The sequence below is a fragment of the Rhinolophus sinicus genome, chromosome 9 (genome assembly GCF_057876585.1).
Source record: "Rhinolophus sinicus isolate RSI-liver-muscle chromosome 9, RSI-T2T, whole genome shotgun sequence".
Lineage (NCBI taxonomy): Eukaryota > Metazoa > Chordata > Mammalia > Chiroptera > Rhinolophidae > Rhinolophus > Rhinolophus sinicus.
The window spans coordinates 37,876,791-37,893,284 of NC_142509.1; the positions used below are offsets into that span (position 1 = coordinate 37,876,791).

General features: G+C 47.3%; 1 protein-coding gene across 4 annotated transcripts in view; it reads left to right on the forward strand.

Moving 5' to 3' along the window:
• TMEM132B (transmembrane protein 132B) overlaps nt 1–16,046 on the forward strand; it is a 268,754-nt gene extending 252,708 nt beyond the window's left edge. For all 4 annotated transcript variants that reach the window (XM_019748802.3, XM_074321105.2, XM_074321106.2 and 1 more), the window contains 4 exons: nt 6,004–6,209; nt 7,598–7,868; nt 9,615–9,806; nt 10,751–16,046. In XM_019748802.3, coding sequence (XP_019604361.3) covers nt 6,004–6,209; nt 7,598–7,868; nt 9,615–9,806; nt 10,751–11,899 — 1,818 coding nt within the window. In that variant the 3' untranslated portion in view covers nt 11,900–16,046. The remainder of the gene's footprint in view (nt 1–6,003; nt 6,210–7,597; nt 7,869–9,614; nt 9,807–10,750) is intronic.
• The last annotated feature ends 448 nt before the right edge of the window (nt 16,047–16,494 follow it).

The following is a 16,494-nucleotide window of genomic DNA, read 5'->3' on the forward strand; positions in this document are numbered from 1 at the left end:
GGCTCTCACCAGTATTTTGTAACAAAGTGATAGAATGGAACAAAATAGAAAATTCAGAGTAACATGGTGAGGCCAAGTATTTTTTTCATGCAGCTTTAGTTTCTATTTGCATACTTTTTGTGTATCGGTCATATTGTAAGATGTATTTTCTACTGTGGGTTGTGATTCAAAACAGAGACACATTGTCCCAGAGTGCATCAGTTAGTCGTTCCCGCGTAACAAATAGCCCCTGTGTCTTAGTCCTGTGCTACCACAAGCATTTTTCCATTGCTCTTCAGATGAGTGGGGTTCAGCTCATCAAAGATGCTCAGACCAGGAGGGCAACCCAATCCTTTAACTATGTTGTAAGTGTTTTATTGTGACTTTTTTTCTTCTTCTAAAATTCTACTGGAGAAAGCAAGTCCTTTGCCCAAACCCAGCATCATTGAAACAAGAAAGTAGATTTTGCCCCCAGTGAAGGGAATAGCAAAGTCCCATGTCCGAGGGTGAAGGTACGGTATCTGGTGCATTGCTGAAACCTACCACATGAAGCAGAGAGTGTCAGATACCATAGTGTTTCATGAATTGTAAAGTGTTACATATGTTTAAGTTTCATCTTTAAAGATGGACACTGCTTCCTCCACCCCTCCCATCCACCCCCCATGCAGTCAGAGAAGAAGGTCATAAATATGTCAGAGAATTCTTCACTCATCTTCACCTTTGGGCCAGGGAACTTTCCCTGATTATACTTTTTAATTCTGAAAAAGGATTCCTTCTAAATAGCCAACAGTTTGCAATGAATTAATTTGAACTTCCATATATGTTGGTACCCCCCCCCCCCCCGCCCCACCATGTCCTATTTTGAAAACCGGATCACAAACCCTCTGTAGACAGAGCTGTCTTATTTTCTTTCTTACCTTCTTGTTGCACAACAGGTATTTTGGCCAGGGGAATTGGCGTATTATGATACGGTATTATATCAGTGACTCACTCAGGAAATGCTGATTTTATCTGATTGCTTTTAGTCTTAAGATCTAAGTGGCAACTAATGTCTTCTCTGGCTCCAGTCTCCTCACTCAGAGTGGGTATTTGGTGAATTTGGCCCTAATATGAGGCTAATGGGTTGTTCGATTCAAGCTGGAAACGCTCGGAAAACTTGTGTTTGCACAGAAGAGCTGGACATATGGTCAGCACTTACAAAACACTCGCTGTCTGACCGCTCTGCCAATAGAAGCCAATTCAGAATAGATCCTGTGAAGTACTGGGTGGCAGCTGTATTTATTTACTTTCACCGTTCCAGTCAGTGATGCTGTTATTATAAAATGTGTGAATTTTGAGCACCTAGCATGTGGCAGGCATTAGCTAAAGGAGGGTTTTTGTGGAATATCCCATTTAATACTTAGAGCCGGTGTTGTCACCCATTGACCCATCTCCCTGTTCCCCCTTTACCTCCTTGCAAATGTGTTTGTACTGCCCTCCCCCACATCCCATGCTCACGTGAGCCACGTCCTTCAGGCATTGCTCACTTCTGCTGCACTGACGTCCCTTTGTCAGGTTCCCCAGGGTCCTCTGCGTGGCCAATCCCAATGGCCAGCTTTCAGTCCACGCCTTAATTGGTTTCATTCAGGTAACAAACAATTACATTTGTTACCTGAATGAAGTCGTCTGATGCTCAGTCGCATTCTCTTCTAAGTGCCTTCATCGCTTGCCTTCTGAGGTCGCATTCTCTCCTGTGACTTTCCTTTGTAACACACTGGTCCCATGTCTTCATCATCCTTTACGGGCCCCTTTCATTCATGGCCTCTAAGTGTTGGCACGCTCAAGGCTTACACGTGAGATAGCATTCGTCTCGTGGCTGTAAGTGCTGTAAGCGCACAATCCAAATTCTTCTTCAGCTTGAACCTCACTCCATCACCTCTCTGCCTGAGCTCCCGACTTCACGTTTGCATGTGAATGCCTAATAAACATTTCAAATTAACATTTTCAAAACTGAACTTTGGATGCCCTTTCTCTTCCCCAAATCTGCCTCTCCTCCCCTTACCTCAGGATGGCCAGGCCTTTCTTCTGGTTTCTCCCTCTCTCTCAGATCCAAATCCATTCCAATAGCAAGTCCTGTCTGGGGCTACCTTCAGGATACCCCCTGAATCTGACCACCTCTCATTACCCCATCAACCCCCCTCCCCATCGAACCACCGTCATGTGTCTACTGATGGGCTTAGCTGGCCCCTAAATGGTTCCCCTTCCTCCATACCTGCCAGGGCTGTTCTGTTAATATTTTCCCATCGTGCCATTTCCTTGCTCCCAGCTCCCCATAGCTCCTCATTCTTCCTGAATTTTGCTGGGTATAATGTGCACTTTTTTTGCCCAAATTTGTGAGGGAAAAATAAGGATGTGCACTACACCTGGGTAGTACTAATTTTAATTCTTTTATTTATGCTTATGAGTTAAAAGTGTAACTCTAGAAATCAATAACGATATCCGTATGCAAAATAATACCCCGGAATTCCATAATCGGTTTTGTTGAACTTATAACGAACTTGCAACAACGAAGACTTCTTGGCCTTCTAGGATGCATAAATATCGTAAATTTGTTTCTGGTGCATAACATTTCTTGTACCTTGTATCTGTTCTTGTGTTTTGTAATTATTTGTTACATAAAATTTCTCGTACCATGTTATGTTAAAAAAATAAATTCTAAAATTCCTTTATAACACGAAAAACAAGTACCTAAATGTAAACAAATAAAAATTTGAATTAAAAAATTAAAATAAAAGATTTTTTCCCCCTAGAAAGTTTGGGTCAAAAACACGGGTGCACATTATACAGCAGAATACGGTACTTAGTGGAGTAAAATCCAACGCCTTCGCCACCTTCTTGCTCACTTGCCCTCTTTTGGCTCCTGAATAGAGCAAGAACATGGCTGTCTCAGGGCCTTTGCACTTTCTGTTTCCTCTGCTTTCGGGCATCTGCATGTCCTCATGGCTCACTTTCTCACTTCATTCTGGTCTCTACTCAAATGTCGCCTCTCTAGAGAGGCCTTCCCTGTCCCTTCTAACATAACACCCTCTGTCACCACTGTCTGTCCTCCTATCTTGCTCTGTTTTTCTTTCAAGCCTATCTTGCACCTGATATCATACTGTATATCTACACATTTGCTTGTCTGCCTCCCCCATTAGACAGTCAGTTCCATAAGAATAGGGGCCACGTTGTTCATCGCTCCATCCTCAGCACCTGGGACAGCTCCTGGGTCTTAGTTGACATGAAATAAATACTTGTTATTACACATGAATGAACGGTTTATTCTTATTTTACAGATGGAGGAATTTGAGGCACAGAAAAGTGATATAATGTCAAAAATACACTGGGACTCTGAGCTTGGTTCTAAATCTAAAAGATAGAATGGGTGAATGTCAGAACTGGAAAGTTTAGGTGCCCTCAGGTTCACAGAGGCCGCCTCTGAGCCCGGATGTTGGGGAGTGACTTATTCAGATGTCATGTGGGGAAGAGTTTGGACGAGGACCCAGGTCTCGGGCGGTATCGAGCTGCTACACCCAGCCCCCTCTCCCTGGACCTGAGGACTAACTATCGAACTAGTTGCTAGCTGATTCATGCCTAATGTTTAACGACACGAAGCACATCTGTGGCTGCCCTGTTCCCTGGAGGGCAGAGGACATTGGACTGCTTGGTTCCAACAGGAGGGCGAAGAAACTCAAGAACAAAACTGAGCCTGACACACAGTAACCCTCCAGCACCCTGTTAGTGCTTCGACGCCCAGGGTTACCCAGGCAGTGTCGCTGTGATAATTTCAGCCCATCGTCCCATTAGTGGCCTTGGTGGACTCTACTTAAAGGCTCCTAAAGACACCTGTGACACTGTGAAGTGGAACTGATGCGGAGCTGTGTCTGTGACTGGGGATGTGGGGAGAGGTTCAGCACCCCCCTCGTTCTTTGATAAAAAAATTTTGTTATTTTTTACAATTTATTTTTCAATTACAGTTGACAATCTATATTATACTATTAGTTCTAGGTGTACAGCATAGTGGTTAGACATTTATATAACATATTCAGTGACCCCTCTGGTAAGTCTAGGACCCACCTGGCACCACACATTGTTATTACAATATTACTGACCATATTTCCTGTGCTGTACTTTACATCCCCATGACTATTTTGTAACTACCAATTTGTATTTCTTAATCCCTTCCCCCCTTCCCACATCTCCAACCCTCCTCTCCTTTGGCAGCCACCAGTTTGTTCTCTGTATCTATTCTGTTTTGATTGTTCATTTATTTTGGTTTTTAGTTTCTACATATAAATGAGATTATATGGTATTTGTCTTTCTCGGTCTGACTTATTTCACTGAGCATAATGTTCTCTAGGTCCATCCACGTTGTTGTAAATAGCAAGATTTCATTATTTTTTATGGCCGAGTAATATTCCATTATATATACAGAGGGTGCCAAAAATATGTATACACATTTTAAGAAAGGAAAAAAAAACAACACTATTAAAATTGTAATACTCAATATGCACCAATAACAAAAGATGAATACAAGTCACATTTGATTTCTGCAATTACAAGAGGTGCTCAAAGTAGTTACCAAAGCGTCCAGACACTTCTGATTACGGCGAACTACTGCTTGAGCAACGTTGACCAAAGCGTCCACTGGCACACATTTTTTTTGTCACCCCTGGTATGTATCACATCTTCTTTATCCATTCGTGTATCGATGGGCCCTCAGGTTGTTTCTTTTCTCCTTGGTCTTTGATTTCACTCTACAATGAATGAGGCTCATTTCTTTCTTCTCCTCCTGGGAGCAAATTCACATTGGTGCCATTTTGGGGGATTGATGATAATTTGTCTCAAACACGAAGGTTTGCTCTTTGAGTCTGGAAGTTGGCCCTGTTGACCTTGTTCTTGGGCTGTTTGCCTGGTTATGCCAAGGAGGCAGTTGGGTGTGTGTACCTGAGGCTTGGAAGGGAGGCCTGGGCTGTGGGTACAAATTCAGGTGAGGAAGAGAAAGTCACAAATAAGTCCTCATTTGTGGTTTGCAAAATAGGCCTCCTGGTGGCACTCAGGGCCCAGTGGGCGTGCCCTGCCCGCAGCACACGTGGCACCCCTAAATATCATATGTGACCTTGAGCCAGTTTCATCCTATCACTGACTGGCCTCAGGTTCATCTATAAAGTGAGATCACAGACCCCTTGCAGTTTTGTGATTCTGTGGTGAATGATTTTACCTTTGTAACATCTTCTGCACATGAAGTGACCCTGGGTCCCCCCACCAATAATTGACATTTTCCTGATGGCCCAGGAGAGAAAGTCGCCAACATTTTACTTGCTTATCTAGAAGATGTGAAGTGAAATGGGGCTTAAATTGTCTAATATGTAACCTGCTAATGCATGCACATTAAAAGGGTACCCCCACCTGCTGAGTCAAAGACCATAACAAAATGCTACATCCTTGCTTCTGTTCTGCAAAATTATAGTTTAATGGTGCAAAAATAATTATATCTACATTTTAATGCATTTTGTGCGTATTTTCCTATGAGGGTTTTAATCTGTGCAAAGCTCCCTTGGTTTTTCAGAAAAGATCCCCTTTATGGCTTGAATAAGGTGTTTTTTTTTTTTTTTTAGTAACATAGCTACCTTTTATGCTACTTGAAATATGGTGCCAGAATGAAATATGTCACACCTGAGGTTTGCTTAGTGATGGTTTGAGTACATAAAAAAGGTAAGGTAAAGAAAAAACCCCACAGAAAAAGGCAACAAAGGTTATGTGACTCCGTTAAATTATATTGATGGTTTCGCCAGTATTTCCTAATACTAAACAGTTTTCCTGGAGTCTGTGTATCAGTATTTGTCACTAATTAGTGCCTACAAATTGCCTGTTGTTGAAGTCACGCTCCTTTGGTTGTCTTGGCGGCTCATGCATTGGAGCCCCTGCGGCTGGTGGACTGTCACTGTTGGCTTTCCTTTGTGCTTTTCCTGCTGACGCATCTCAGGGTTCCACCCCTCCCCGCAGGTGTCCAACCACTGTGACTCCATGTTTGTGAACGGAAAGGAGATGAAGAGCAAAGTGGACACGATCGTGAACTTCACCCACCAGCACTTCACCTCCCAGTTAACCGTCACCGTCTGGGCGCCCAGGCTGCCCCTGCAGATTGAGATCTCAGACACGGAGCTGAGCCAGATCAAAGGCTGGAGGGTCCCCGTGGCCCCCAACAGGAGGTGAGAAGCCAGGGGGGTGGCTCTGTGGGTCTGTGGCTCCTGGGGCCCAGTCTTGGTGGGAGGCAAACGGCACCCACCAGAGACACTCCCTGTGACGTAATCAGAAGGATTGGATAATAAAATGGGAATAACTTTTCCTTATGCCATTCAGTGTTTTTCATGCACGTCCCTTTGCCCTCTAAAATCATTTCACTTACCAGCAAGGATATTCACCCCTCACTTTGAGAAACTCAAATTGCTACATTACGGTGCTGGTGAAAATTTTTCCTGTGCCTTATTACGTGGCCCTCAGACCTTTCAGGTGGAACGACACGTTTGAAGCTTGTTCCATGTCTGCTAATCACCAGCTGCCTTGGCCACATAGGAACCGCTCTGGGGCTTGGTTTCTTCATGGGAAAGTAGGAAGTTGTCATTGTGAAGATGAATGGAGTTAGCTGTAAACAGGGAGGGGACACAAACAGTCGGGGACAGTGGCCTGGGCTTGGGCCCGCCTCTCGATCACCACTTGTGTGCCTGCGTCCTCTCTGTGCCTTGATTTACTCACCGGTAAGATCAGGACAATAAAACGCCCTCACCCCTTGGCGTTCTGTGGAGGTTAAATACGTCGAATGTGTGGCTGGCGTGTTGCACGTGGCTGACCTGTGTCAGCTCTCATCATGACCTGGGCACATCACGTAGGACCTGGCACAGTGGGTCTGACTCAGTGCCTGTGGGTGTTTGCCCTTTCTCTCCTGACACAAAGTCCCACCCACTGGAGGTCACAGGCTAGTCAGCAGCCACCAAACAAGGTCCTCTCACAAAAGGATACAGGGCAGCTTGGTCTCCAGGGGAAGATTCTGGAATAGCAGAGCCAGAGAGGAAGGGCCTCCCTCAGGCATTGTCACACCTGGACTTACTGGAGCCTCACGCACACCTGGGGGGAGGTCAGGGGCAGTTGTGCTTATTTCCACTTCAAAGGTGAGGGGACTGGGCCCACAAGGGGTGAAACACTTTGCTGGTGTCTACCAGGGCGGAGTGCAAGCAGCCCCCAAATAGCCCTTCCCGCCAGGAGACCGAGGTTTAGCGTCACCTCCAACGTGGGGATATATTTGGGGTTGCAGATTTCCAGCGCGCAGGAGGGGCTGAGCCTCCTGAGGGTCTGGGCCAGCGAGGCCGGCCTGCACTGGCCTTCCATGTTCCCAGCGGGTGGCAGCCTGAGTGGCCCCCAGTGACCCCCACAGACGCCTGTGGGATGAAAGAAGGAAGCCACAGTGAGTGAACGGCCGGCAGCAGACGCGACAGGGAGGAAGCAGCCCACGGTGCTGTGGGAGTCACGGAGATTGTGGAGCACGCGCTCCGTGAGGCTCCTTAACCACGGTGACGTGTACGGTGGTGTGTTTGTGTCCCAGGCCCACCCGAGACAGCGACGACGAGGAGGACGAGGACAGGAAGGGGAGGGGCTGCTCCCTGCAGTACCAGCACGCCACGGTGCGTGTCCTCGCCCAGTTTGTGGCCGAGGCGCCTGACGTGGGGCAGCTGAGCTACATGCTGGGCCCCGACTGGCAGCTGGACATCACCGACCTTGTGACGGATTTCATGAAGGTGGAAGAGCCGAAAATCGCCCAGTTACAGGATGGCAGGACCCTGGTGGGGCGGGAGCCCGGAATAACCACCGTGCAGGTAAGGCCGCAGCCCCGTGTGTGCTGACGAGCTCCAGGGAGATGGTGCCTGCGGGGGCGGGGGAATGTGCCTGTGACACTCTGGGAAGCCCCACTGGAGTGCTCACCGGTTTGAAGAATAGACACTCGACTTAATTTTTACACTTTAGAGAGATTTCCGGAAAATTACTGAATTTCTTTTACCAGCCCAAGTGAAATGAAACACTGTGGAAACAGCGTTTCCCAAGTGTGAGAACTGATTTTTCCGTATCACTGATACAAAAAGGGTAGCACCTGTGGAAGCTAGTTTGATTTTCTTAACCCGGGGGGATAACCATTTAGCTGTATTATACCTTGAACAGTGGACAAGATGTTTTTGAAAACAAAATATTTACACTAAAAAACATATATTTACACTAAAAAAAAAAATCCACAGTTAAATGTGCCCTATATTATTATACTAATAGGAAAACTGTTTTCTAGCCAATTTGGGCAGGGTGATTATGCAGAAATGGTGCAGCATATTGGTGAATAAAATTTTTAAATGTTACCGCTCATAGTTAATTACGTCCTACTTTACGTGTTGCCACAGTTAATTTTTGACAAAGCTGGATTAAATGTTTTTTTGTATTGCTTTTGTATTGCTCTGTAACAAATTACTGCAAATGTAGCAGCTTAAAGCATCACTAACTTAGTAACTCCATTCTTAGGTCAGGAGCCCAGCTGAGCTGGGTTCTGGTCCAGTCCTGGGTTCTGTGCTCAGTCTCACAAGGCTGAAATCAGGGCCGCGTGCAGGGACTTTGGGGGAGGATTTGCTTCCTCGGGTGTCGGTAGAATGCACTTCTGCCTGGGGTAGGATTGACTGTCAGTACAGGACGCCTCCGCTCCCAGGGCCACCTGCCTTCCTTCGCCCCGTGGCCGCCTCCGTCATCAGAAATGCCTGAATCACGTGCTTCTCACACTTTGAATCTCTCTGACTTCCCCTTCTGCCACCGGCTGGGGAAAGCTCTGCTTTTAAGGGCTCATGTGACTCCCCTGGACCCACCTGGAGAGTCCAAGCTACTCTCCCATGCCAAGGCCAGCAGTGTCATATAACATGCTCATGAGAGTGATTTTTCATCATAGTCACAGGTTTGAGAGGTCAGGCAGGACATCTTCGGGGGACAGGGCTAGACATTCTGCCTACGGGATAGCCCTCCACATCTGTTTGTCTCCCCAGTTCCAAACTAGATGGGCAGTTTGGAGGCCTGGCCCCTTTGGACAGTAACATTCCTTTCCCCACTTTGCTTGGCTGGTTCACCCAGGGATGACAGTGGCCCACACGACGTCATCGTTGTACCACAGTGGACCTCCAGCTGCCCACTGGGAGGCAGACGAGCAGGAGAACACGGCCGAGCACCACTCACTGCAACTTCTATCACGATTCTGCCGTGTTCACACCTGCGTATTAACTGTTGGAAACACGTTCCTCTGGGGTGCTTAGTACCAAGGCGGGCGATTTTCAGTTGTTGCCTTTAAATTAAATCAAGCTCTTCTTGGAAAATACACTGCTATTATCAGGGTATGAGTCAAAGGGAAGAAAATGGACCTAGATGATACTTGTACGACTCCTTCAACTGGCAAGTGTAATTGGACAATAGCATGGTACTTATCCACGTACGTTCCGTTAAGTGCCTTCATTTAGCAGAACGTGTAGGTGGAAACACCGACTAAAGAAGTTAAAATGGTGTGTGCAGCAGAGACTAGAGCTTTCTTGCTTCCTCTGAAGGTCCTCTCGCCGCTCTCTGACTCCATCCTGGCTGAGAAGACGGTGATCGTCCTGGATGACCGTGTCACCATCGCAGACCTGGGCGTGCAGCTGGTGGCGGGTTTGTCCCTTTCCCTGCAGCCTCACAGGGCAGACAGAAGAGCCATCGTCTCAACAGTGGCGGCCCAGGACGTCCTTCAAGCCCCACAGCAGGTAAGATGCCAGAGTGCTTTGTCCTGGGTCCACTGAGACCCCTTGTCTGTCTCTCACATCCCGCAAAGGAGGCCAGCAGAGCACTCAGAGCTGGGACTGGGGGTTCTCGAAGCTTCTTCCTGCTTCCTGTCCAGAGTCCATCTTGTCTGAGAAACATGCTCCGTGGCTTGGATACGTTCCCTCATCCATGCTTCTATACATCGGCCACGTGCCCGTGTGCCATCTGCTGTACAGCAGCCTTCCCTGGGTTAGGCAGTGTCTGCTGCCAGGCCCCGTCCAAAGGATCACGTGTTTCGCTTTTGCCAAAGCAGATGGCTTTTGGGACATGGAAACTGCCCTGTCGGTACTTGAACAAGGCATGGCAAAGAGGCACCAGATGGCTACTGTTTATAGCAATGATTGTCACCTCTAAAATGTTCCTCCATCTTTCAACTTCCACGTGTTTTCAAAAGATACCAGGGCACTGTGGCTTCCAAGCAAGTGCATCTCGTGGGGCATGTTTCCCCGAGCACTTCCGGCCAGGGCGTCTCTGGCTGCATCAGCATTAGCTTCCGAACAAAGAATGTTCCACGTGATATTATCTGGCGCAGTAGACTGATGAGTTGCACCTGGATTTGATTCAGATAAATTGCCTGATCTTTCAGAATGTTTTGAGAAAGGTCAAAGTCAAATCTGGTTGTCTGGCATGCAGTAAATTAATATGCACTTGAAGGCATTCACTTAATGTATATTATTATATTATTTGTTCCTCACATCAGTAGGCTGAGCGCCAATGTTGGATGTCTGTTCAGGGCATGCCAGGGGCTGTTCACAGTGATGAAACGTAGATGTTTTCTTTTTCTCAGTTTGTATATTTAAGTAACATTACATAGGAAATGGTATTTACGTTTGCAAATTTACGGGAACCTGATTCTGACTTACCGCTTTGGTTTCATTTCTCGTAGGAAGCAATCATCAGTTCTTGGATTTTGTTCAGTGATGGTTCGGTGACACCCTTAGACATTTACGATCCCAAGGATTTTTCGATTTCTGTCTCATCGTTGGACGAAATGGTGGTGTCTGTCCAGGCGAATCTTCAACCCAAATGGCCGGTTGTGGTTGCAGAGGGTGAAGGACAAGGACCCTTGATTAAATTAGAAATGATGATCAGTGAACCTTGTCAGAAGACCAAGAGGAAGAGTGTTCTTGCCGTGGGTAAAGGAAACGTCAAGGTCAAATTTGAACCAAGCATTGATGAACACCGAGCAGGCACCAATGACATTGAGGGCATCAGTCGGGAATACAAAGGCCACCTCGGTAATTCCATAGAGCGTGAAGGAAACCAGGAGAGAGCGGTTCAGGAATGGTTCCAACATGGCGCCTCTGTTGGCCAAGTGGAAAGTACCAATAAAAGCACAACCCCACAGTCTCCCATGGAGAGAAAGGAGAAGAAGTTAGTCAAGAGCGGTGGTCCAGACACCTTCACAAACTTCCCCACTCCGGGGAAGTTACCAGAAACCAATAATCCCAGCGACCTTACGGTGACCTCCAGGGGGTTAACCGACTTGGAGATCGGCATGTACGCTCTGCTCTGCGTCTTCTGCCTGGCCATTCTGGTCTTCTTAATCAACTGTGTGGCATTTGCTTGGAAATACAGACACAAAAGATTGGCTGTGAGTGAGCAAGGCAACATTCCCCATTCCCATGACTGGGTCTGGCTTGGGAATGAAGTGGAACTTCTGGAGAACCCCGTGGATATCACACTCCCGTCGGAGGAGTGCACAACCATGATGGACAGGGGGCTGCAGTTTGAGGAGAGGAACTTCCTTCTGAATGGCAGTTCCCAGAAGACTTTCCACAGTCAACTGCTCAGACCTTCTGACTATGTCTATGAGAAAGAAATAAAAAATGAACCTATCACTCCATCGGGCCCAAAGAGGAAGAGAGTCAAGTTCACTTCCTACACCACCATCCTCCCCGAGGATGGCGGCCCGTACACCAACTCCATCCTGTTCGACAGCGATGACAACATCAAGTGGGTCTGCCAAGATATGGGGCTGGCGGAGTCCCAGGACTTTAGAGACTATATGGAAAGACTGCAAGACCAGATGTGAACTCCTTTCTTATGTTTGTATTCACCTTTATGCCTTCTGTTTTTGCAATGGTGGAGCAGTGAGTTTGATCAACTATAGGGGATGATGTAGCAAAGCCTGATTTGTGGCGGTCTGGTGGGATCCCTTTCTAAGTAGGTCTCAGAGGTCCGGAAAGCTAGAGCAGCTGGGCTTGAAGCTGGGAAATGTCCCTAAAACAGCCACATGTAGGGCCCGGAGAAATTCTCAGACAACAGTTTCACCTGCTGCCTGGGACTAGCTCAGTTCAAACACAGTAAACCTGACCCCACAGACATTGTTAGTCAAATTGTGACCAACGGCCGTGTGGCATTAGAAAAGGCTCGATGTTGAGTTTTCTATTTCTAGACCTTTTAAAGCACAGTGGACCTTTCTTGCCCTTGGCCTGAGGTTGGACATACGTGAAAGATGCTGAGTGTAGCCGCCCTTCTTTGTGATGCGTGATGCTCATTAATTTTATATGCATTTGCTCCTGCACCTGGTTCCTTTGACCTCTGGAAGTTCTTTTGGAAACATGAAGAAAAGAAATTTCCTTCTTTTCTCCGAGATCTGTCTGAGTCACATGGGTTGTAGTCACGCCATGTTACTTCCTGTTTGATGTACATGAGGTTTCCTGGTTCTTGTTTTTCTGGGTGTCTGTGCAGGTCAGGCTTCCCCCAGTTCCCCACACTTCATTACTTAGGGGCAGCATCTAAGAAGCTTATTCACTTGTCTTCCCTCCTTTTTGTTGTTGACCTTTCTTGTATCAGACGGGGACACGGGATTTTACTGAAAATATTACTATACTGTGAGGGAGGGCCATCTCTGTACAGTTTTCTACGTAAGCTTAAAAACTGTGGAGAAAAGTTGTGACCCACAAACATTTATTTTACCTTCTCTGTGTTGAAGAGTCTTGGGGAACTCTTGGAGTGCATTTCTGGGGCAAAAGACCTCGGAATAGCTGTATATCTACAAGTGCTCTGTGGTCAACACAAATTATTATCCGAACTGAAATCTAAATGTAAAATTGATATGCACAGAAAGGAAATTGCTTCCGCTTAAATGTGCCATTTTACCAGAACAAAACCTTTTTAAAAAGCAGAATGACATTTTAATTTAGCAATATGTAGTAATCCATCCATTCCTAAAATGATTCTTCCCCCACCCCAAATATCCTCAGTCATGACTCTGGCAGAGAGAAAACCCATACAGGCTGTGCATTGATGGAGAAAAACAATTGGGTTCCCCCCTAAATTCATAAAAGTAAACGACTGTTTCAGAGCTCAAGAAGCAGTTATGATGAAAAACCATAGCCATTGGAAACTTGAAGTGGCAAGAGAGAGAGACAGAAAAAGCATGATTCCTGCATAATTTTTAAATAAAAGATGTTTTTCAAAGAACAATGTGAATGGTCTCCAGCAAAGCAAGCATTTGAGAGTAGGAAACCATGACAACGTTTTTATTAAGATGGGATAGCTGGAAAAATGGACCCTGGACTAATATGTCTCATTACAAGCTTTCTCAAGCCATTTGCAGCTCTTAGAAACAGAGTTTTAAGGGCCCAGAGGACCTACTGGAGGTTATTGGAGGCATTTCCTTGACACCAAATGACTGACAACTGAGCTATTCAAAAGAGAGGCGATGGCTTGTTCCCTTGTAGGTTTCTGTGCATGGGAATGAGACAGCCCAGCCTCCTCGCCCACCGCACGGCACTCACAAGGTTCTTGCCTGTGTCTCTCGCCCCTGCTTCTGCAGGGCACACCTGACCAGTGACGCAGGTGTGGCTGGTGTTCCCTTGAGCTTGTGTTTAAAGTGAAGCTGGTACAGTTCCAAAATGCTTTCAGTCTGATCGCTGAGTGAAGCCAGGAGACCCAGGCGTGAGCTTCCAAAGGAGTTTGCAAAAAGATGGCGACGCGTGCAGCACGAGCCACCCAGGTGCCAAAAGAAGCTGCCAGTGCTGTTCAAAGGGCTCGGCGGGAGGCAGCTCGGAGCCGCTGCACAGGGCCAGAGGGAGAGTCGTTCCAGAAATAGTGGGGATTTCGTTTCTGACACTGAGGAACCTCAGCTGAGACAGGGGTGAGTCTTTGTCACACACAGCAGGTGGCCTTCCCCTGGTCAGGTGAGACTTTGGGTGGGGTAGAGTTTGGGAGGGGACGCAGGAAATTACCATTGTCACATCATCAAGGAACATCCAAACTAGCACATGTCCCATGATCGGAGTGCTTGATGTGGCCCAGGGAGCAAACTGGGGGGCACTGGAGGGTGCCATGGGGTCCTCGGCAGAACTGAAGCTGACCGCTGCACTGAAGTGGCCTCCTAGGGACAAGCTAGAGTCACCTGAGGGGGACGGGCTCTGTACGGTCACATTCGTTGGTTTGTGTTGAAACTCAGTGCAAAATAAACGTCAAGTGCAAGGTTGTGGAGGAGAGGGTTCCCTTTACCACGCAGTACACATGTATATGCACACGTATATGTGTGTACCCGTGCGTGCGTGCATGTGTACGTATGGACAGTGAAGAGCCAGAGGACACAGCGTTAGTGGGCATCCACAGTGACCGTCAGCCGGTGTGGACACAGTCAAGCTTCACAGAATTTCCTTGAAGTTCTTTCTGCTCTAAATATTTCCTGCTGACTAGAAACCATGGGTCATGTCTGCTTGTTTTCCAGCTGTTCTTTAAAACAAATAGGAGCCATACCCTAAATATTTAAACAAAAGCGGGGGAATGACATCACTTGCTAAGCCTTGAAATCCAGGTTCTTGGGGGCCATGCATTTGCCTGGATTTTCCAGGTGTTTATGGCTGAGGAACCCAAATGACTGGTGTCCGTAGCCTGCAAGAAACACCACTCCCCTCCCCCTCCCCAAGGACAGGACGCTCAGACTCCTCCCAGGACAGAGGCCAGCATGCCCTCCAGGGGACACTGGGCTGTGAGCATCGTGGGGCATATGGGGTGGGCCGTTCAGGTGCTCTGGGGGGGGGGGGTCAGCGTGTGACAACACTGTTTCCAGGACCCAGACATGCTGCTTTCCTGGCCGGCCACGGAGATCAAAGAGCAGCTGGTGCAAGAAAGAACTGGAGTTTAATAAGCACACACAATGTGGCGTTGGAGAGAAAGCCAGAAGAAAAGACTCGAAGCTTTCCCCAGAAACTTCCCCCGGAAGAATGTCCTCCTAGCAAACCTCAGACGCTCCAAGGAGCCCTGGACTTCATAACCGTGTTGTCAGGCACACTCACCGGCCGGGGTAGGTTCCCACGCAAATAATCCTCAAGCTCTGGGCCGAGGGGATATGTCTGCAAACACGAACGCAGGGAAAAAATGGGTTCACGTCGGTGCCACCATCACATCTGTAGGCGCATTTTGTACCTCGCTGCTTTTTAAGTTTTGGGAAGCCTGGCTGGGTGCGTTTTGATCCGCATTCTCGCTCCACGCGTGCAGAAAGGCGCCTTCCCAGGGTTGGGATATTGGAGCCACGGAACAGGCTCTGTCCGAGCAGAGCCCTGAATCCAGGGCCAGTGGCCGCAGAGCGTGGTCCCGTGTGGTGCCTCCGTGTCACTGGCACCTCGTGTTTTCTACTCTCGTCATCTCAGAAATGGTCTCCATTGTGGTCTCTGTCGGGGACACGATAGATGGTTTCGAAACCCAGCAGCCATGCCCTCCATCAAAATGACACGTGTGTGACTTCGCACATATCGCCTGTTATGTCAGAGAGAGCACGGGTGGTGGAAAAGTGATGCTCAAATGTGGAGAGCAGATATTTTTGTATGTAATATAGGCAATATACTCAAACACTGAGGGGTGTCCTGGAATAAATACATTTTAAAATAAAAGCATGCGAACCTGTAGCTTTTAAATGTACAGACATCTCACTCGATATCTAAACCAATGATGGGAAAACACTGGGACCTAATGTCACGAGATGCACTGAGTTGGGAATGTGACCTGCAAAGGGCCTGGCTCACCTTGGGATTGTTGGTGGAATCTGCCAGAATGTTTTGATCTTACTCTGCATAACTTTTGGATTTTTTTTTTCTTTTACTTTTTTTTTCTGGAAATATTTCAGAAATAAAGTGACTTCATTTTCCAGCATAAAGGTATATTCTAACCACAGGGTAACGCGTCATTTTAACATGGAAATAAACATTTAAACCTTCTTCGATGGTTTCATTATTTTACCCACATATTGCCTTGTTAATTTCAGTATGATTTGACTCTATTTATCTCTTTGTAGCCAGAGGTTTTAATACCTATTAATACCTTACTACAACAAGCAATGGAAATCCAAAGGAAACGCTTCTCAAAAGTTGCAAACAACCTGTACCTTTGACGAATGTCTCACTGGGTGTCCTAGCAGGTGGAGGCCCCGTGCTCCCTAATGGCTCAGAGGGAGGGCTCGTGTTTCTCACCCCCCTGTCCAGTGCTGACACGGACACCGTGGGCCTGAGCTCTTTCCCTCCTGGTCTTCACTTGTCGGCAGCTCACTTGTATGTCTGTGTTTGGGGCAGGGGTCCAGGGCCTGGGATGCTGAGGGCCCAGAACAGGCAACGCTCCAGAGACATGAGAAAACTCGGGCCAGTCGGGATTCTTCTTGCAAGGCGGTGT